General features: G+C 36.5%; 1 protein-coding gene across 9 annotated transcripts in view; it reads left to right on the top strand.

Annotated features, from left to right (window-relative positions):
* Window positions 1–20,704, top strand: part of FAM126B (family with sequence similarity 126 member B) — a 73,688-nt gene that overhangs the window by 5,969 nt on the left and 47,015 nt on the right. For all 9 annotated transcript variants that reach the window (XR_005829218.1, XM_040602715.1, XM_040602716.1 and 6 more), the window contains 3 exons: window positions 15,307–15,408; window positions 17,543–17,621; window positions 18,681–18,782. Coding sequence is in view for 8 of the 9 variants with exons in the window: in XM_040602715.1 (XP_040458649.1) it covers window positions 17,571–17,621; window positions 18,681–18,782 (153 nt within the window). In the remaining variant the exon portion in view is untranslated. The remainder of the gene's footprint in view (window positions 1–15,306; window positions 15,409–17,542; window positions 17,622–18,680; window positions 18,783–20,704) is intronic.

Below are 20,704 nucleotides of genomic sequence, written 5' to 3'. Positions count from 1 at the left end.
GATTCTTCAGAAAACTGATCAGGTTAGATCTTCCATATTAGTGTCTGCATTTGTATATGGTTAATGGATTCTTTAAATAGTTATACGTTACTGTTCCTGTGAATATTTAAGTTAAATGTATGACGTGGACATTTGTGCAGGCTACATGACTGCAGTTTGCTGAATCATGCAGGGCAATGTTGATACTTCTGGGATTTTTTTCCATTTCTATTCTCTATGTTTAGTAGTTTGAGCTTTAAAATGTAATCATATTTAGGGTCTTCCCTCTTCTGTCTTTCCTGGACCCATTTTCGGTGGGGGAATTATTCTACATCTATCTGGAAAGATAGTGAGAAAGTTTTAAAGAATGATCTGATTTTTAACGATTATTTAGCTGAGAAGCTATTGGGTTGAAAGATAATGAGGTGAAATATGTGTAAAATCTGTGTGGGTTTTTTTCCTTCATGGCTTCGTTTATTTCCTTTTTATTTGCATAGGTTGGTTATCGTTTGAGTTGGAGGTTTTGATATCCCGTTACCACAATTACCTTTCTCCTGCTTTGAACTAATTTTCTGTGGATTGCAACACCTTATCAGCTTGTCTTCTCTTGCAACCAGAACTTTCTCACTTGAAGGCTTCTTTCTGCATAATTTAGGTAATGGTGTTCTTATCGTTATCTGTTCTTTGTTTCCCAAGGTTGACTCCCTTGATTAGAAGTCTGTTAATTCATCAGTTTTGATGACTGGAGAGGGTGGGTCAGCTTGACCTAAACTTTGTGTATGTACTTGTTGAAGGTATAGTTAAACACTAAATCAGAGTTTGGTAATTTGGGAGTTTAGGCAGCAAAGTCAGTGCTAAGATTTATATTCTGCAGAATTCGGGATAAAGTCTGAATTTCCAGGCTGCTGTTACAACCATGTTGCTTTGCTAAAATATGTATAAGTGTACTTCAAGTAGACAGAACTAATGTGTTTGTAGTTGAACCCAGTCTTGACAGTACAAGTCTGTCTTTGTACAACAGTGACAGTATAAGAGTAAAAGAGGGTGTTAATATTTTTTCAACTCTTATATTTTAATAACAGCAGTGAGATAGATCGTTGGTTAAAGTCCATTTACTGTAGTGAAATTCCACAAGAATGGAGGAGTTTAAGTTATAATAATGTGCCCTTGTACATAGAAATTTAAGGCACGCTGACAAAGACTTTATCCTAGTAAAAGCTCATGTTTCTCTGTGTGTGACGGTGGAGAACTTTCCATTGCTTTTTTCTTTTTTCTTTTTTTTCTTAAAGATGGTCGGTTGAGCCAGAACAGCATAGAGATGTGAGCTAAATACGGGCACAGAGGAGAGTGAAGGGGGTTTGGATGTGGAATGGAAAAATGACTAGCTCCTTATGTGCATGGATTTTAAATTTTTTTTTTTAGCTGCTTGTTTCCTCTTCTTACCATAGAGCAGGCCTTAGACAAAATTGCTGAGGTTCCAGAGCTGCTTCTAGATTGTTAATTATGCGTCCCCTCTATTTAATAATTATGTAACTGACAAACCACCATACCTGATAGTCTGTCTTCAACGTTGCACCTGTGCAATAGTTTGAAATAGTAACATCCTTAAGTTTCTGGAAGTTATTAAACCGTATTTGTGGCAATTTCTTGGGAAGATCACAGAACAAAGTGCTGTTTTAGTTGGACTTCACCTGAGCCATTCTAGTAGCTTACTTCACATAAGCAACTTGCAACATGCCATGTCAGAGTAGCAAGAGCTTAATGAAAAATCTCTTAAACAGTTCAGTGTTACCTATGGAAGTACAGAGATGGGAATCCTGGGCTGGAGGCTAAGTTGAATATAAGTAGGAAAGGAATACCTAAAATAGCGAACTCATTTAAGCTAAGCATTCATAAGCTCTATTTCTGTGCTCTTTATTTTCATAGACATTCTGTGACAGCAGTCCTTCCTTTAAATCATAACTGTCACATGCATTTCATGATTCTCTAGTGAACAGGATGGCTAGTAGCAGGCTACTACCTCTTCTGTTTGCTTACATCTGTGCACCTGCCAAGGCTTGTTTCATGTGCTGTGACTTTTCAACTTTGCCTTAACCCAGGTTACTGTAAATGCCAGGTGAGTTTGGGAAGCCTCTCATTATCTGGGGAATAAGAGAACTTCCTAGCTTTCTTTTTTTTTTTGTTTGGGAGAAGAGGAGAGAACAAGATTTTCTTTCTCCTCACCATAATCAGCTTTAGAACTTGAGACAGCAAATAAAAATTTTAAAATAATTTGCGCTGAATATTTGCCTGGTCCGTCCAGCCGATTGCTGGAATGTGAACAGTCTAGGCGCAGCTTATTGTTGACAAGTCTCCAAGGGACCAATTGCAGAAATAACTGAGATGCCCTTTTGCTTGTGCAGGTGCTGAGTGGTCTTGGGATATGCATTGTAGTTCTTTTAAGATTTATAGTAGTCCTAGTGAGAATAACTGACCATCACAGAATGTGCACATTTTCTGCATCAGTGGTGAAAATACGTATGCAGTCATTCTTTGTACATACAGAAATGAAACTTTAGTAGATTGTTACAGTCACTTCAGCCATGGAAAGATGTTTTTGAGGCATCTGGGTGTTTAAATCCTTCAAATGGCAGATGCATTATACACACATACCTTGTGTTCTATCAAGCACTGCACTAAACTTTGTGAGAGAGTACATGCTTTGCTTTTTTCATCTTTATAGGTTAATTCCTTTCAGTTAGCTAGAAGTCTACTATGGTTTCTAGCACTTAATTTTTACAGTTTACGTTGCAAAACTGAAAAAAAAGGGCTAGTTGCCCTTTTTAACTGAAATTAAAATGTTAGCGTTTCATGTCCATTTTTTAGCTTGGCAAGTTAGCCCAAACTTAATTCCCAAACTGGAATTTTTAGGAAAATGGTTGAAGATGCTCTAATAAATTCCATAATAATGTTTATAAATTAACTTTGATCATGACTTTACCCTTTTTCCCCCTAGCTACTTAAATATTTAAATTGCATAAAACTCATGATGTTAAGGCAGAAAAATAAATGCGCAAGAGTGGTATTGCACATTTGTTGTGCACAGTCTTAATTGGGTTAAGGACTGCAGACTGAGTTAGGGGTTAGCAGCCAATACTGATTGGCATTGATGTTGCTGAAATTGTGTAATCAAGTATTGTGCTGATTGTCACAGGGTGTTTTGTGTGTTGTTCCCCCCACCCCCTTTATTTAGCAATGTATAATTAACCAAATGTTCAAAGGTTGTTTTTTATTTCCTTTGTGCCCTTTTTCTCAGACTTGCAGGTATTGGTCCATGCTAAAGGAGAATACTGGGCTCATAAGACAAGTAAGAGGAAGTTCAAGGAAACTGAAGTAAAGAGTGGGCTGCTCTTAATTTCATCTAATAAATGCAGAAAGCTTTAAAATGATCTGTTGGTCAGTGGGGGTGTGGGAGTTTTGTTGGGTTTTTTTGCCAGCTGCTAGGAGAGAGCTTCTTCAGCACTGCTGCTTGTCATTTTACTGAAACACTTTGTAGGAACATTACCACATTTGGGTGGTGGAGATGTGCATGGGTATGATGGTCATCTGCTTTTCTCTACTGATGATACTTCTGTGACTGTAACTTACCAGAGACTGTATTTGATAAATTATTTTGTTAATAAATTTTTGGTCTTGTGAGAGAGGAGGAAACAGATCTTAAATTAACACTATTATGCTAATGAGGGTACCTTAATCACCATTAAAAGAGTTTTCAGCTTTATCAAGTTTTGAGGTATTTCAAACTCATATGCCAATGGGTAGCTTTTGATAGAGTATTTTTCCTGCATATACTGACTTTGTGCAGAATTCCAGTAGCAGTTACTTTATTGCTATTTCTATGAACTATTGGGGCATTTTGCCATTCTGCTTTAGTAATGTGTGTTGACTTTGAATAGATTGTGATAATTATCTGTTTGTGAATGCAGACTTTATAGCTTTCTGAAATGCATAATGTTGCTATAAGTAAATTCTGCATGTTTAAGCATATGCGTCACATCTATGGAAAAAGGTTTTTATTAGCATTTACTTTTTATTGCAGGAGAATGTTTGAAGTTACAAATTTTTTGTTTGTTTTAGTTATTAAAATAAAACAGAACTGACTAGGAAACAAATTTGTTAAAATCTGGTTACAAAAGTCTTTTCAATGTGCCAATTGGAGAGCTGGCAGATAAGGCAAAAAGCATGAGGATTTCCCCTCAAGTATAAACTCCTGCTGCTCACTGATAAGAAACAATTATTGCATAAGCATCTTAACTTGCAAATCTGCACATAATTGCAAGTACCAGGGTGTTAGGTCTGGATTTGAGTTTTGTTCAGAAAAGTTTCCTTGTATACAGAAGTAGTCACATGTGGACATGTGGGTTGGTTTTGGTTTGCTGGTGTTTTGTTGTTGTGGTGGTTTTGGGGTTTGTTGTGTTTTGGCTTTAGACCTGATCAGCCCTACTTTTTGAGAAGTTACTCAGTGCTCTCTCTGTAGGTCCGCTGTCTGCATTCCAATAACCTCCATATTTCTAAACCTTCTAAGTTGCTCTTGAAGGACCGCACGTGTTTTGTGAAGCATGCTGTATGAAAGGCATTAGATAAATATATTCCTTACATCAAAAATGTGTAATCTAACAATTTCCGGTGCCTGGTGCTTGAACTTTGGTAAATGCTGCTGATTCCTATCAGCACAATTACATAGGGAGAGTGATGCTTTTAACAGGCTGTTTAATTAAACTCAGGTTTTGATTAAAAAATTTTGACAATGTGTTTGAAGAGAATGAACTGAACTTGCTGTATTGCCAATATAAGAAAAAAGTATAAGATCATAACTGTTACTTAGATGGGCAATGTGACTTACCTGTAAAAGAGTAAGGAAGCCATTTATATTTAGTATAATTCATGTGGATCTATTTCAGTTTGACATAATATATAGTATTTGCTGAAGAAGATGAGTATTGCAAAAAGCATTAATGTAAGGCTTTGACATATTTGCATATAAGGCTATTTCTAATCTTTTTCCAAAGGTAAATTTACTTGGGAGGCTTGAGGGAAGGAAAAACGCCGTTCTACCAACTGATTTTGAAGTTTGTTTTTATAGCAGGAAAACTATTTAGTATTACAAATAAAACCTCAGAGTTTCTCTGTTTACGATGAGATTATGGCTGAAGTTTAGAACATTGAGTCCTTGGTGAGAATTTCTGCTGTTGTTTTGTTGAGTGTAAGAAAATATGTCTGAAAATCTAGAACATTGTAAAATTGACCATGTATAAATAATTCCGTTCCTCCCTCCACACCAAACAAACTGGAGGAAGGGTACCCATGAAGCTATCTGCATGGTTTTTTTCAGTACTGCCTGCTAATTCTGTAATTCTTTGTAATCGTGAAAGACTCCTGCTTTCTGAAGGTACATTAGGGCAGTATTTGATAAAAACCTTCGAATTTTGTTCAGGCTATTAGTATAAAATATGCATGAAAAAAGTAGTATGCGTTTAACATCTTGCTCTTGTTTCTGTGTTGGGGAGGGGATACAGGGCTGTGCATTTCAGTTGCTATACCTACGGAACGCTGTTCTTGTTTTTGTTGTCTGTGGGTGAGTGGGTTTACTGAGCTGTAGCTTAGATAACTGCAAATTATTGTGGAAGGTCTTGTCTAACAGGGTGCATAAAAGATATGGTGCATTTAAGTTACTTGTGCTAGGTTTGCGTTATATTCCTAAAGAGATAGTGTGCAAAGTTTAGCCCCAGAAAAAGACTTTAAATTTCAGGTAAAAAAAAGCCCCACCACCATCCCTGCAAGAAACATTCCCCCATATATTAGTAAATTAGTGCTCCTCACTATTTAAAATTGCATGAAAAATTCACCACTTTACACTAAAATATTAACTAGTTATTCCTTAAAACTGGACAGTCCGTATTCTGTTTTAAAATTGGTTTAATAGCAGAATAAGGACTGTGTAAACTATATGCACCGTGTTTAACTATTCAACAGTAAAGGTTAATTATTAAACTCATATCAAGACAAAAGGGGAACCTGGGGTAGTTGTTACAGTAGTTTACTAATGTTCTAATTCTCATAGTTATTTCACAGGGAAGTAACATATACTTCCATGTGATAGGCCACAGAATGCCAGTTATATGGTAAGGTGAATTTCAGAATTTCATGAGAGCTTCTGAAAAGGTGATTAAAAAGGGTTGTGCTTTCTTTAGATGCACTCTTTCTTTGCTGGTTTTCTGCAGAGGAGATGGTCCAACAAAGGCCATTGTAACTTCTTGCTCTGGAGGAATCCTAGTGAAGTTAGTAGGATTGGTTATGAGCATAGGTTTTTATAGCATAGTTACCTTAATCAATTGGGTCAACTATGGATAGCTGATGTTAAGGTAGCTCTTAGTGAACTATGTTGTACAGAATTATGGTGGTCAAGATCATCTTACGTGTAGAAATTTTGACTTGCATGGTCTGTCTAATCTCAATATAAAATAACAGTGTTTTCTTCTCATTTGCTGAGATTGTTCATTGCAGTTCTTAAAATCCCTTCCTAACTTTCAGAAAACAAGTGTGAGATTGAAAATGATTGATACTGAAATAATGCTGTGATGCACAACATGGAATAAGGCAAGTTGTTTCCCATAAAGTGACAGGCAGAAGTAGTAAAGGCAGCTATAGTACGAGCAGTTTTGACTCTGTAAGTTGAAGCAGGTCTTGTTTCTGGATTCCTGATGCTACTTTGCTTTACCTGTGAATAGCAAGTAGCCTCTGTGTGTGGCTTGAGTCCTTTTCATGTTTTGTGTGCAGGGCTTGATTGCCCCCTGTACTGCACTAGATCAAGCAGAACAGATGTGTTCTGAAGTTGTGCTATCTTGATGAGTAGTGGTGAGATCAGTGATGATTCCTGTAACTGTATTTATTGTTCAATTTGCTTTTTTAAGTCTAGGAACTTGCATTGGAAAAGCAAGACCAGAATATCAATCAGAATTAACTTTATCCTTGAAAACCATACATCTTAAATGTGAATGATGCATCTGAGTCACACATACGAAATCTATGGCATCTTGCAATAAAGGAATATATCCTAATGCTCATAATTATTTTTTTAAACTTTTAACACTGGCATTTTGTAAGTTTACAGTGGAACTTTGTATTCTTACTGTAACATTTTTAAAAAATCAGCAATATGACACAATTTTAGCTGAAATTGAAGTACATTGAGATAAATTTGAAAATTCTACGCATGTAAGAGTTTGTGGATGTTTAAGTAAGTGTATGGAGGGGGGGCAGGAGTCTGTCACCTCAGTTTCATTAACTTAGACTTTACTTTCCGGAGATGAAGGCTTTACTGTCTGGAAGTTGGAAAAATTAGAATGATGATTTCATTACTTCAGCAGAAGATCCTTTAGGTTACAGCTCTTTGGCAATATTTAGGGTAGAAGAAAGGAAGTTTGGAAATTTAGGTTACATGATTAATTAATTAACCTTTTGTGTGAATTACAGTTGTAGGAGACAGTGCAATGAGAAATACGTAATACTGGTGTTCTATCAGTCTGGATTTGATAGAGGACTTAATTTTTTTAATGGCTTTTTTCATAATATAACAGACATTTATTTCTATCAAGTGACGATTTTAGAGCTTGAAAATGAGAAGCTGCTTAGAATCTACAGTTTGTATTTCTAGAACTGTTCCCGTATGCATTTCTTTCCTTTGCAGGTAAGGTAGCGATCTTTCTCAGTAGAACGTAGGCAGTCATGTTCTATAGTGTGTGCTTGAGGGTCTTTTGGTAGTGTGGGTTTTTTTGTTGATGGTTTGTTTGGTAGGTTTGGTTTTCTCACAAAAATTCTGTTTCAAGATTACTCCTTGCTGCTCATTTTTAGTACTTAGCACTGAGTGTCCCTTAGTTGTGATTTTGCAAGTGTTAGTTTCCTGTTAGATTTGTTTTGTTTTGTTTTTGTTTTATGCTCCATTTTTTACTATGCATTTTCTAGCTTTAATTAAGTCTTTCTAGATTTAATTTACTTCACAAACGAAAACTGTGAACCAAGGAGTTTGGGAGAGGTAGGGTTACATGGAAAGTACTTTGCATGGAAATGTTTTTGTAAGTAAAGAAATGAGTTGCAGACAAACTAGCATAGGAAGAGTTCCTGCATATGAACTGATGCAAAAGGAGGACAAGACTATTGTTTACAGTAGAGTGGGTTATCGCACAGGATCCTGACAAGAGAATGTTTTAGGTTTAGTGTAGGATGACTACATGAAGTTGTTTATAAGGAGACTGGTGCTGAGAGACTAAGGTAACGTTTCTATGGCTAGTCTCTGTGTGTGTGTGTATATATGTATTTTTAAGTGTGGTGAGTCTTTAGAATAGAAAAATTAACATGTGTTTTGCTGTATTTAGGGCTGCATGATAATTTCTTTATTGTTTCCCAAATCCTGTAAGTAAAGTAGAGGAGTACTTTCTTCCTATACAGAAGATAAATGTCTCCTTCCACATTCTTGATCATCTTAACTCTTCTGTTTCATTCATTGCATGAACTGCTAACAGGAGAATTTAGCTACAAGTGTACAATTGTGGTTTATTCTAGTTCTTAGACACTGTGAGGCAAACAGGACTTAAATTTTTCTCTAGTCACCTGACTTCTATAGCTCTCTACAACTTCTCTGTGCAATACAATGAAAACATCAGCTGTAAAATATTTTTCAAAACTCTTTATAAAGTGTCTATTTTCAGTGTTGTATTTTCATTCACACTGCCCTAATTGTTTGTCTTCAGCAATTTTGTATCTGCAAAGCACAGTTTCACTGTAGTAATTGCAGAAAGATAGAATGCTTGTCAGCTGACCTTTCTGATGCTTGAAAAGGCACAGAAGATAATTTAAGGCTTAAAATGACTTAGAGGAGGCTTTTTGGAGCAGATGTGCTATGTCTTTTACCTTTTTTTGACAGCAACTGAAATGGATGTGGCCTTTTTGATAAGGAACGAGCTCACTGTGCACATATGGTATAATGAAAATTTACGAGAGTTTTGTCAATCATGTTTGACTTCACCGTGGTAAGGCTTTCTCCCATCATTTTCACATAACTAACTTTGTTGCTGGTATCAAAAAAAAAAAAGGGTTTTTTTAGACTGGTTATTACTAGTGAGCCAGAGTGGGCAGGGAAGAAATATGTTACCCAAGTTGTTCTGCATGACTAAAGTTTGTCTAATAAGGCTGGCAACCTAAATCCCACATATAGAATATGTCAGCATTTATGTTTTAATGTTGGAATGCATGTCTGGCTGCTTAAGCTTGCAATTAAATTACCCAAGAACTGGAATTGGAAGAAGGCTCTGCTTGAGCTGATGATGTAAATTAATAACTGTCCAGACAATGTTTTGTTTCTTTTTGTCTGTCAGTTTTGTACCTTGTAGAAGTTTGTTTCTCTGTACTGTGGAGCTGTGCGGCCAAGAACGTTCTGGCAAAATACTTGTACCTGTTTCTAACGCCCAGTTGCAGTTGTAGTTCTGATTTTTTGAGGACAACGGTTTTCTAATTAATTTTTTATGTCCTTACCAAAATGGGAGCTTATGTAAGTGTTTATTAAATATGACTGTGATAGAATAATATGTTTCTGTAGATGGATAGAAGGGAATCACAGTGGAGTTTGTGATATGTTTATTCTAAGAAACATGTATTGTAATACATGTACTTTTAAATAAGTACAAGAAGTCATCTACCAAAATTGAACATTCCCAAGGCAGGTCTTATTTTTCTCTTGGGATTAGATTAGCTGAAGAGTCAATCCTTTTTCCACTGTAGAAATCAGAACATACCATGGCTGTTTAATATGGTCTAGCATGTCATTTGACAGTAGCTGGATGAAGCTGTATATACTGAGCAGTTAAGGAGGGAGAGGGTAATGAGGCACTGGCGCTGGCACAGGCTGCCCAGAGCAGCTGTGGGTGCCCCGTCCCTTGGGAGCACCCTGCTCCAGTGGAAGGTCTCCCTGTCCAGGGCAGGGGGGTTGGAAGGGACCTTCGAACCCAAACCATCCTATGATTCTATGAGTTTTCAGAGTTTTACATTTCACTGTTTTGATAGTATATTACTGTAGTAAGTTTTATTTCAGACTGGTATTTTCAAAGTCAATGATACAGAGAATGGTGAATTATGTGAACGATATCTTTAAAATGGGAATCTATTTCTAGGTAGTGAATAAAAGGATTGTCATTTGAATGTAAGGTCATGGTATTTCAGTCTGTTTGTAACTTCAGTTACATATACATGTAAAAAGTATAGGTTTATACGTATTTTATAACTAGTTGAATCATAGAATGGTTTGGGTTGGAAGGAACCTTAAAGACCACCTAGTTCCAACCCCCCTGCCCTGGGCAGGGAGACCTTCCACTAGAGCAGGGTGCTCCCAGCCCCGTCCAGCCTGGCCTTGAACCCTCCCAGGGATGGGGCACCCACAGCTGCTCTGGGCAGCCTGTGCCAGCGCCTCGCCACCCTCACCGTGAAGAATTTCTTCCTTATGTCTAACCTAAATCTACCTTCTCTCAGCTTAAAGCCATTATCCTATCACTACATGCCACAATCCCCCCCCCAAACTGTCATTCTAAGTGCATTTGGAAAGTCAGAGTTGTGAAGTGCTGTCTCATACTAGCATGAGCTAGGAGAGTGCTTTTGCTTAGTAAAATTCTGTTTAGATCTCAACTGTAATTGGCAGGTACACAATGCAAGACTGTGACTTCCTTTGAGGACAGAGTATTGTAGCATTAATTTTAAGCATAAAGATTCCAGGTCTAATGATTTAACAGCCTTATATCTCATTTTGCCACTTTATGCCAAATGAGTAAGTTTAGGAGAATTTTTTTATTATTTTTATTTTAAATGCTTTTTTGGGGAAGCTTTTGAGTAATTGATGATTTAAATGTTGAGTGACTGTGGTCCCAACTGTAACTTCTCTGTTCTGTCTGTTAGTGGGAATTTAAACTTTCTTGCTTGTTTGGTGTTTAAGGAATCCTAACGATCAGTCCATGTGTAACAATATTTTTAGTATATTTAAATATTACTGTTGCTAACAACTAGATTTCAGTTTAACTGTTACAGTCCCTATAGATTATAAGAATGTTTGAGCCATAATAGAAAAAAAATCTAGGCTTTTTACAGTAAACATGAGAAATCACTTATATTCTCTGTATTTTATTTGCTTTGGGAGAGACGTGAACACTCTGGAAATGAAATTCAGTACTCTTAGTTCAGGCCGCTTCAATAAATATGCACAGGATTTAATGCAGTTGAACCAGTTGATTTTAGAGATACACCCACATGGTGCTTGATTTATTGTTTTTGCTTCTCCCCAAAGGTACAGCAAACCAGGGAATGAACATGAGCACAAGGTGTGCTTTACAGACCAGACGGTCACGCGAAAATCCCAGAATACAGTCTGTGTGCCAGGCCGAGACAGTCATGCTGCTGTTGTGCTTGTGTTCCTCTTCGACAGACGCGCAGGGTGTGTTGGGGGGAGCCTGGCTGGTGGGATGCAGGACAGGGCAGCGCTCCCTGCTCTGACAGGAGGCTTGGAGCATGGGCACGGTGGGCAGGCACAGCCACCAGGCACCGGGCCAGGATGCTCGCTGTGCTTTTGTTAAGTGTTCGTGTAGGGTGTCAGTGCTGAGTTAGTGTACCATGACGTGACTATGTTGCCTGTTTGTATGAGTCCTTAAAAATGTTGTTAATATCCAGGCAGATAATTTGAAAGGGAGAGGTGATTTGCCCTAAAACCAAGCTAGTAGAGTAATCCTAGCTGGATTACCCTAGGTGTGGGCTCCTTCTGTATTGATACAGCAGAGCTATGTGTCTACATCTCTTTTAAGCCGCGTGAGCAAATCAAGCTTTAACATCTGAAAAAGCCTTCTGGGAAAAATGCAAACATAGCATTGGAGAAATGAATATTTTGTGTTTATATTTTTCTGTAAATGTGGTGCAAGACTGACATGTAGATAAGGTCCTTTTCCTCCCGGGATATAGTTCATATTATTGGTCTTTAATGTACACCCTGTTTTAATGTACACCCTGTCAAAAATGTGCTGAAAGCATCAGAATAACTAGCTGTATTTATAGAAACAATCACACAAAGCTGCACTTGGAATTTTCATTGAGTGAAAATGGATAGATTGTACAGTAGAGATGGCCCAAAGAGATCTGTTATGTAAAGCTCACTTCCCCTCACTCTTTTAACAAATACACAACAAGCACTGTATGCTGTTCTCTTCTTCAGGGATGAAAAAGCACAGGATTCCTGTGTAGGTGCCCCGCATTCTAATCCTTTGCATACTCTGGAGATTATCACATGCAGCCTCAACAAAAATTCTTGTGTTTGTTCAAAGTAGAACCGTTAAACTCTTACTGTACCATATGTAAGGAAACACTGTGCAATGGAGTTTTTCTTGTGTTGTTCTTAAAGGGCATAGTATAAGCTCTGTGCTTCAGCAGTTGTTCTCAAGGTAGCTACTTTCCTAGGCAGCAGGTATGGCTTTGGTTCTGAAGCTGACTTATACTGGAAAACATCCCCAGACAGGGCTTGCTTGAACATCAGAGCGTGGCACAGACATTGGTAGAGAAGTACATGGCATACTGGAGGGGAAGGTCCCTTTTTCTTTTTCATGGTAGCTAGCCACTAGATGGGCTTAACTATAATATCAGCCCAAATTTTGACACAAGCACAGGTTCAGTTGTTAGCTTTATGTGAGTTGACTTGTTAGACAAACTGCTTTATGTGGACTTTCTCTAACGTGCAATAGCCTTCTGTAAGACAACTTAATTTCTTAGGTGGGTTAGGTGTTAGGCCATTATGACACTTGAAATTTTTGACTTGCCATCGTAGGAACATTGGCATCTGTATAGCATTCACAGTAAGACACTTGAATCATTCTTGTGATTCCTGGTGTTTTTGTAATTTCTTTAGATATGCCAGGCTAAATCCTGACTCAGGAGAATTGCTAATTTTTCAATTCAGTGATTTCACTTATTTGTCATATTCTTCTCTTTCTCCAGACTACTACGTTTTTACTGGCCTGATGCATGTGTTTCTTGATAGCCTCATGATTTTCCTTATCTCTGCGACAGTTAGCTTGCTTAGTGTTCTCCTTGCAGTCTTGCTCTGAATTGTAGTGCTATAGGGCAAAGAATGCTTCTTGTTACTTAAAATATACAGTAGTATTTGGTGCTTTGCTCAGTGTGGCTTTATCGAATATGTTTTGCTTTCCTGTTGGAGCTGTGCTGTAGTTTCATACACATTGATGTTCACTGGAGTGTAAAGAGAAGGGGGATTTGTGTTTTGCAAGGGGTTTTTTGTTGTTCTTTTTTTGGGTTTTGTTAGCTTGTTTTTAAGCATAATCTTAATTCCCCCTTCCAAGGTTTCTCCGAGGAACTAGTCGACTTCATACAGAGTTGATGTAATCTCAAATTGATATAATTGCTAGAGGAGAGCAGCCACTTGCCTCCAGTTTTTAACAGGATCATCTGAGCTGAAGTAATCATTTGGGGGAGAGGAGAATTTTTGGCCATTACAGCTGATGTTTGCTCAGATATCTACTACTTTCTGTGTGTAAAACTGTTTGAACCCCTATGCCCCATTTGTGATGCTATGTAAATTGTTTTTCAAAAAATTACCCTCTACTTAAATTTAGTTCTAGAAGACCTGAGATTTGGTTTGTAAGCAAACTGACAAACGAATGAAAAAATTTGAACTGTTACAGTCAGACTCTCCAACCAGGTCTCTGCACATCTGCTTGTGTTTAGTTTTTTGTGTGGAAAACTGTACAGAAATAGAAATGCCCTTGTCTGGTTTGCTGCTATATAACTGTGATTCATGCTTTGGGGCTAAAATAACTCTAGTTCCTATGCAGAAAAAAAAAAAAAAATGTCTAACTTAATGCAGCTCTGGAAAGGTCCACCTTCTGAACGTCCAGGATCTGTATCTTTGGTTTTAACGCTAGAGATAGCAGGTTAGGTACAACTGAACATCTAGGTAGCAAGCATAATAACATAGAGCTAGATGGGATCACATGACGTTTCTAGAGACTGGTGTATATCAGATATCATGCCTGGATGTAAAGGGTGTTCCTAGCATGTTGTAAAACTTGGGAAGCTTCTAGAAGTCCTGAATCAGCTCCTATAATCTGATACTATGTCTTGAAGATGCGTGCCTGATGATTATGAGGAACAACTGATAATAAGTTAAATACATATGTATATTTATCTTTCAAGTCTCCTGTGCATGTTTAAAAATCTGTACATAATCAGCTACAGTGTGCCTGTAGGGTAGAATTTGTTTATTTTTTCAAACCCCTCATAAATACTGTCAGGGAAAGAAGAGGAGGATTTGAATCCCATTCATTCGGAAGTGTATTTAAGATTTCTGCAAGGAATTGCCTTTTTTTTTAAAAAAAAAAAGGGTTGATTTTAGGAAATTTGTAAGGGACATGGGTTTGTGTATATCATCTCATGATAAAAGCATTCACTTGCAATTTAGCCTGAAAAGGATGGTACCAACTGTTAGTCTATCTCTAGTTAGTGCAGAGGAGGTGAAAAAAAAAAGAGGGGGCACCTTTCAGTAATTCAGTAATTTGGAAGAGGAATTAATTTAATAAGCAGTATGGAATGGAAAACACCCATTGTTCATATACTTCAATTTCCTATTAGAGTGCTCTAGATACTGAAATCCTCTAATTTAGCTAGAGTGGCCTCATTTGCGTGCTGTTTACCTCATGCTCAGCATGAAGGGATCCTGCAGTCAAAGGTGAACTTCAGTGTAATACGTAATTTTTGCAATGACATTGAAATTTTGGCTCTATAAGGAATATGTATTACGAGCAATGATAGTAAGGAAGAGTCTTGAGTATATTCTGTTTAAGAGGTATGTGTTCTTCAAAGTCAGGGTATTGATTCAGCTCACATTTTTATAAAAATACTACTCTTTCATCTTACATCTTTCTTGCACTGTTGTTCATTAAGAAATAGTACTTCAGTTTTCCTTTCTACGGTGCTTGTAGTACTATGCACCATTAATAAGTAAGGTTTTTCCACATAGGTGACAAAGCCTTCTTTTTGGATGAAGGCAATTTCTCCCTTCTCCCCCCTGCAAAACTGTTGAGCCTTTTTTTTTTTTTTTTTTTTTTTTAATGGCAAATTGCTTTGATACAGAAGGATCCACCCAGCTTTAGTGGATTTGATAAACTTCGTTTTGTAAGGTCAGAATATATTACTGTTTGCTTTACTGTATTTCTCTTTATTTTCTGATCATTGGAATTTCTTTTCACTTTTCAGAAAACAGGGCAGTACTTGAAGGCTTGACAAATGCATCCCAGATTGAAAAACTGCTGCATTCCTCCTCCTCTTCCTCCTCTAGAAAACTGACTTTTTGAAGAGGTAAAGTTGAATGTTGCACTTTCTGTAGAAAATACTTTTTTTCAAGGCAAAGTGAACTAAATCTCAGCTTTTTCTGTTGCATGTCCTGTGGTGTTTTAAATTAACTTATATCCATGTCTAATTCTGGTGACTGATAGCTGTTTCCCTATCTATTGAAAAGTATGGTTTTGGAAATCTTTGTTCACTAGGGTCTATTGAGTTGTGTTGTATTATTGTATAGAATTATTTGTCAGCGCTTTTTCTGAAGTAAGTCACCAAAGTGTTTGTTGAATTTAAATTAATCTAATGTTATTTCTGATTCTGATACCTATTAGGGTATTTAAACACACTTTATAAATCTGAGACAGTTCCTTACCCACAGGAGTTTATATTCTTTGAATGACTTGCTGCCAACAGCCATGTGAAAAGCTGTATGTAGCCCTTTTCATATGAAATTGCTAACATTGAACTTACAGGTTCCCAGCACAATTTTTGTATCTTACTTCATTTTCTGTTTAACAAATACTGATGTGTTCTTAAATACCAGTGTTCTGAGACCAGAGTAGGTGATCCCAGTCATGTAGCCTGGCTATTTAAAAGCCATTAATCATAGCACTTTCATGATGTAACTTGTATATCAAACTTCTAATTTTTGGTTGAGTCTAAACAATTTTCAAAACGCATCTGAAAGAAAATTGTGGAAATTAAATAATTCAGTTCATGTTTACCTGCCTTTATCTTACAAATTTTACAACAAATTCTGAAAATAGTAGCATTTAATGTGTTTTTGACATTACTTGTATGAAGTTGGTGAGCATAAGTGTTTTTAGGATTAAAGATGATTGTAGCGGTCTTCATCTTGTTGTCATCTGGCTGTGGAAATGTTTCTCTTCCCCCACCCCCCCATCCCTTCCCAGGCTAAAAGAACTTCAGAAAAACTCAACTGTTATGAAGGAAAAAAAAAAAGGGGGGGGGGGGGGGGGGGGAAAGCTTTGAATCTGATGGCTATTTGTAGGTTTTAGGGAAAATGCGGTAAAGATACATGACAGTACGTGGCAGCTTTGTTGCATATAATTGTTATATAGCAATATCAACTTCTTAAAAAAAAAAAAAAAAGTGACCAAAGTATCTCTTAAAATACAATGTCCCTTCACAGATTTTCTGTTTCTTGTTTCTGTTCAGGCAGCTTTTAACCTTCCAGTCCTGTAAAAAATAAACTTTTGTTGAAACCTTAGCTTTAAGAATCACTGTCTTCATATATCTAGTATGGCTTCAAACAGCTCTTATATTTTACTGTCTCCTCAATGTATCCCTTTCCAAGTCACTATTCTTAGGTCTTAGCCTCTAGTATTAGGCTACAGTTTCATTTCACTTCATCAAACTAAAATTTTCTGGGATCTTAATGACTTCCAGGTACTGCCAACCTGTACTGAGATCATGCAGAAAGACAAAACGACCCTTTACTGCTTTAGACCTATTTAAACATCAAGCAAAAGTATCTAGTGATGCCTTGTGTTTATAACATTTTTGCTGTTCCCTTAAGAATTAATTTTATGAGAATTCAAAAGATGTTAGAATATGAATAACAAGTTGTCCTTGCATGTTTGTTTGGTGTTTTTTTTGTTTTGTTTCTGAGAATTCCAACATACTTCTAGAAGAGCTAAATTTTGCCGTTGGAATGAGACACCTCAAAATTCTTTAACAACAAGGTTTAAGGAGTAAAGTTCTGCTATTAGAATGTCTAATAACTTAGGTGCTACGAAACTGCTTGACTCCAAGCTGTATCTAGAACTGTCATTACAATCTCTCACATGGTTTGTTCCATGATGCTCTTTACTTTGTTCCATTTGTCTTTTCTTTGTACTATATTTGGTAAGGGAGCAAGAATGAGATGATATGTTTCTCTTTAATAATATACATTTTGGCCTGAAGCACTGAATCATCCTTTTTCCTCCTCTGCAAGTCTGAAGAGAACAGTTTAATCATTGTTAGGAAATAGAACCAGTTGTCCAAAATGCAACTTTTCCTTTTGTTTGATTACATATTTCCAATAGAATTATATAGTAACAGCTGTTCATTGGCATAGGATTTTACAAAACTTAAGTTTTGCTGCTAGAACTCTTATTTAATTTCTTTTATTCTGTCTCTCATAAAGGTAAGAGAGAAGCAAAGGAAGTAAGAAAATGTTGGGATCAGAACGAGGTGTTGTGGAAGAATGGCTGTCAGAATTCAAGGTCAGCTAAGAAGACAAATGATAGCTATACCATTGGCTTTATGCCACAGACCACTGATTATTTTTTTTTTTTTTTAATATCCAATAATCAACGCTTTAAGTATCTATTACCTGATCTCTCAAATTCTTCTAATGCATAAAGCATGCAAAGGTCTCAGTAAAAGAGCCAGCTGGTACATAATATGCAATGCATAGTTTTAATAGTTTATTTTTGTTGTTTATTATTATAGAGCAGAACACTGCTATAGCAATGTGTTTTTTTAAAGTGTATACTTCTATGTAGATCAAGCTGTTAGAATTTAACTGACAGCTGGATAATGCTGCCCTAATTTCTGATGGGGCAAGTTTTTTATTTTTAAATTTGGAGTTGAAAAAATATTAAAATATTTGGCTCTGTTTTTATCCAGACCATAGAGGGGTAAAAATTGTTTTTATCTTGAAGAATCCAGAGTAATTTTAAGCTTGTTTGCCTGTTGATAATTAACGATGAGTAAAATACAGGATAATGCATAAACAAGAAAACTGGATTTCATGACTGATGAAACAATTCTGTTACATGAGGAATTACTAATTCTTAATTTAAGTAATTGGTGATACACAGTAAGCCATTATGAGCTGTTGTTGGACATTTCTTGAGGAGCCAAGGATACAAAATCCCCAAATGTGGTTGCTTGATGGGACTTGAGTCTGTCCATGCTCGTTCTAGATTATTCATACCTCTTAAATAATTCCAGTTGATTTGATAAAGACTTTGAAAAATGCCTATTAAATAGAATATCAAGAAAGAGAGTCCTCATGTCAAGCTGGAGGAAGTGATTTTATGAAAGATAAATCTGAAACTGCTTTTTGATTTAACCCTGAAAGTGTCCCCAAATGCTATTCATTTGGAGAAGAACTTGTACTTAATAAATAGATTTTGAGTCTGAAAACTTACTAAACTTCAAGAATTTTTCTTGCTGTTGAGATGAAACTGAATCCTTTTGTGGAGATCTTTAATACTTGGAAGCATTGATTTATCAGGGTAATGCTTTTTTTGCCTTTTTTCCCCCTTTTTCTTTAGGCATTACCTGAAACGCAAATTTCCAGCTATGCAGCTACATTGCACCGAAAAAAAACACTGGTACCAGCTCTTTATAAGATCATTCAAGACCCAAATAATGAGGTAGGAGACTTTAAAAAAGACTTTTGTTCATATTCTTGTATCTTCTACCTCTACAACTACTGCTAGCATAATTGAGAAGTGGAGAGAGAGAGGAAGGGTCTTTGATTCTTCTTTCTAATGTAGTCTAACGTGGTACCACCTCGTTTTACTCTCATGTTTTTTGACAGTTACTTTAATGCCTTTCTGATAAAACACAACACTGTCTGCTCCCAAAAATACAGTTTATGCTGTCTGCTAGATTTTACTTGCCACAGCTGACTGTTACACTGGATTTGGCATGTTTTAAACCACCTTTAGGTCATCACAGAGGCAAAGTAGGCCTTACAGTGAAACTCAGTAGATCAATGTGCTTCTTACCTGGTAGCTTATTACAGTGGAAGATGGAGTCAGTTTATTAAACCCTCTTAAATTAACCACATCTTCTTTTGCATATAGTAGTATCATGTTTCTGTAATTCGGTTTACACTGCTGTAAACAAGAGCAGGACTGGGGCCCCAAAGTATAATTATATGCAATGAAAACTTAGCTTACTCTTGTACATAATTAATTTTGTAAATGACGTTAAACTGAGCTTTCTATTCTGTTGGCTTCTGCAATGAGCATTTCTGGGAAAGTGTGTGAAATACAACTTCTGCATACTATTCACTGCTGTGTAAACTACTTTAGATAAAATGCTTCAAAATACTTGATTTCTCATCTGTGATCTCTTGTGTATTTATAAATTAAATGGCAACTGTATGGCAAGTAAGTTCTTAATTTTCCTAAGTACTGCTTTTGGAAGCTGAATGCTTGAATGAGCTTAAAGGAGATTGCATAATGCTCATGCAGTTAAAAAAAATAAAGCTTTGTAGCTGCCAGCTTCATTTCAGTGTTACAAATAACTTGCGTAGGGGCCATTTTCTTTGTACTGAAGCCATTGGTATTATGTCTCCAACCTCAAGCCACCATTGCTGCGATTGTCTTTTAGTATATATGTATCTGTGTATGTATACTTCTGAAAATGTAAAATCTTTCCTTGCTTTGAGAATAAGCATTTGATTTATTTTTTTAATGATGCGAAGAACCAGATTTGCAAAGAGTATTTTCTTAAGGGTGTGACAGTAATCTTATGTTACTGTACACTGATGCCTGCCAAATACTGCTCTTTGGAACTGCTGCCATTTGGGCCTGATTGTGATATCGGGTATAAGATAAGCAATCCCAAACTCAAAGATGACTAACTTCAGGTTCTGCTTATTAAGGCAGTTTGTATTTCCTTGTTGCACGTCCTCCAAACTTATTTGCATGTGAGGAGTATAACCATAGTAAATTCATTACTCTACATAATCCTGTGGTAGTACTTGGCTCTTGAGAGGTTTTAAAAATATGCTTTACAGGGCATTATTTGTTAGAAGGACAACTGATAGCTTATGAAGATAAAGCTTAAGTGGTAGACTTATCAAAATTTACTTGCTGGATTCTTAAACTTGATGGACAAGTAATTTTTTTGTACAACTTAGTCATAAAGTTAATCTTGCTCATAAACAGCTTATTTAACTGTATAATATATTGATTTTTGCATCATTTGAATTAATTCTAAACTAAAGTGCTGTTTGAAGTACTGTTAGGTTTTTTTAGTTTTGCAATTTTTTGAGTTCGTTTATGGTTTTAGACATGAATGCTGTATGGATTTTAAGCTAACCCAGTACTGAAATGTAAATACTGAATATTCATGTTGGTCGGTTTAGGTTTAACTTGGAAAGCTCAGCCTTGAAACAAAATGACATCACCTTTGCAATGCCAAGCACTGCCCAAACCTATTACTCTTCAAATAATAACTAATTTCACCCATTATGTTATAGTTAAGCTTAAAATGAGCCCGTTATTTTCTACCACAATTGAATTCTTCAAAAAGGCAAGCATTTCCACTCTTTGTCCTGCGT

The sequence above is a fragment of the Falco naumanni genome, chromosome 8 (genome assembly GCF_017639655.2).
Source record: "Falco naumanni isolate bFalNau1 chromosome 8, bFalNau1.pat, whole genome shotgun sequence".
In the NCBI taxonomy this organism is placed as follows: Eukaryota; Metazoa; Chordata; class Aves; order Falconiformes; family Falconidae; genus Falco; species Falco naumanni.
This window is presented reverse-complemented; position numbering and strand designations above follow the sequence as displayed.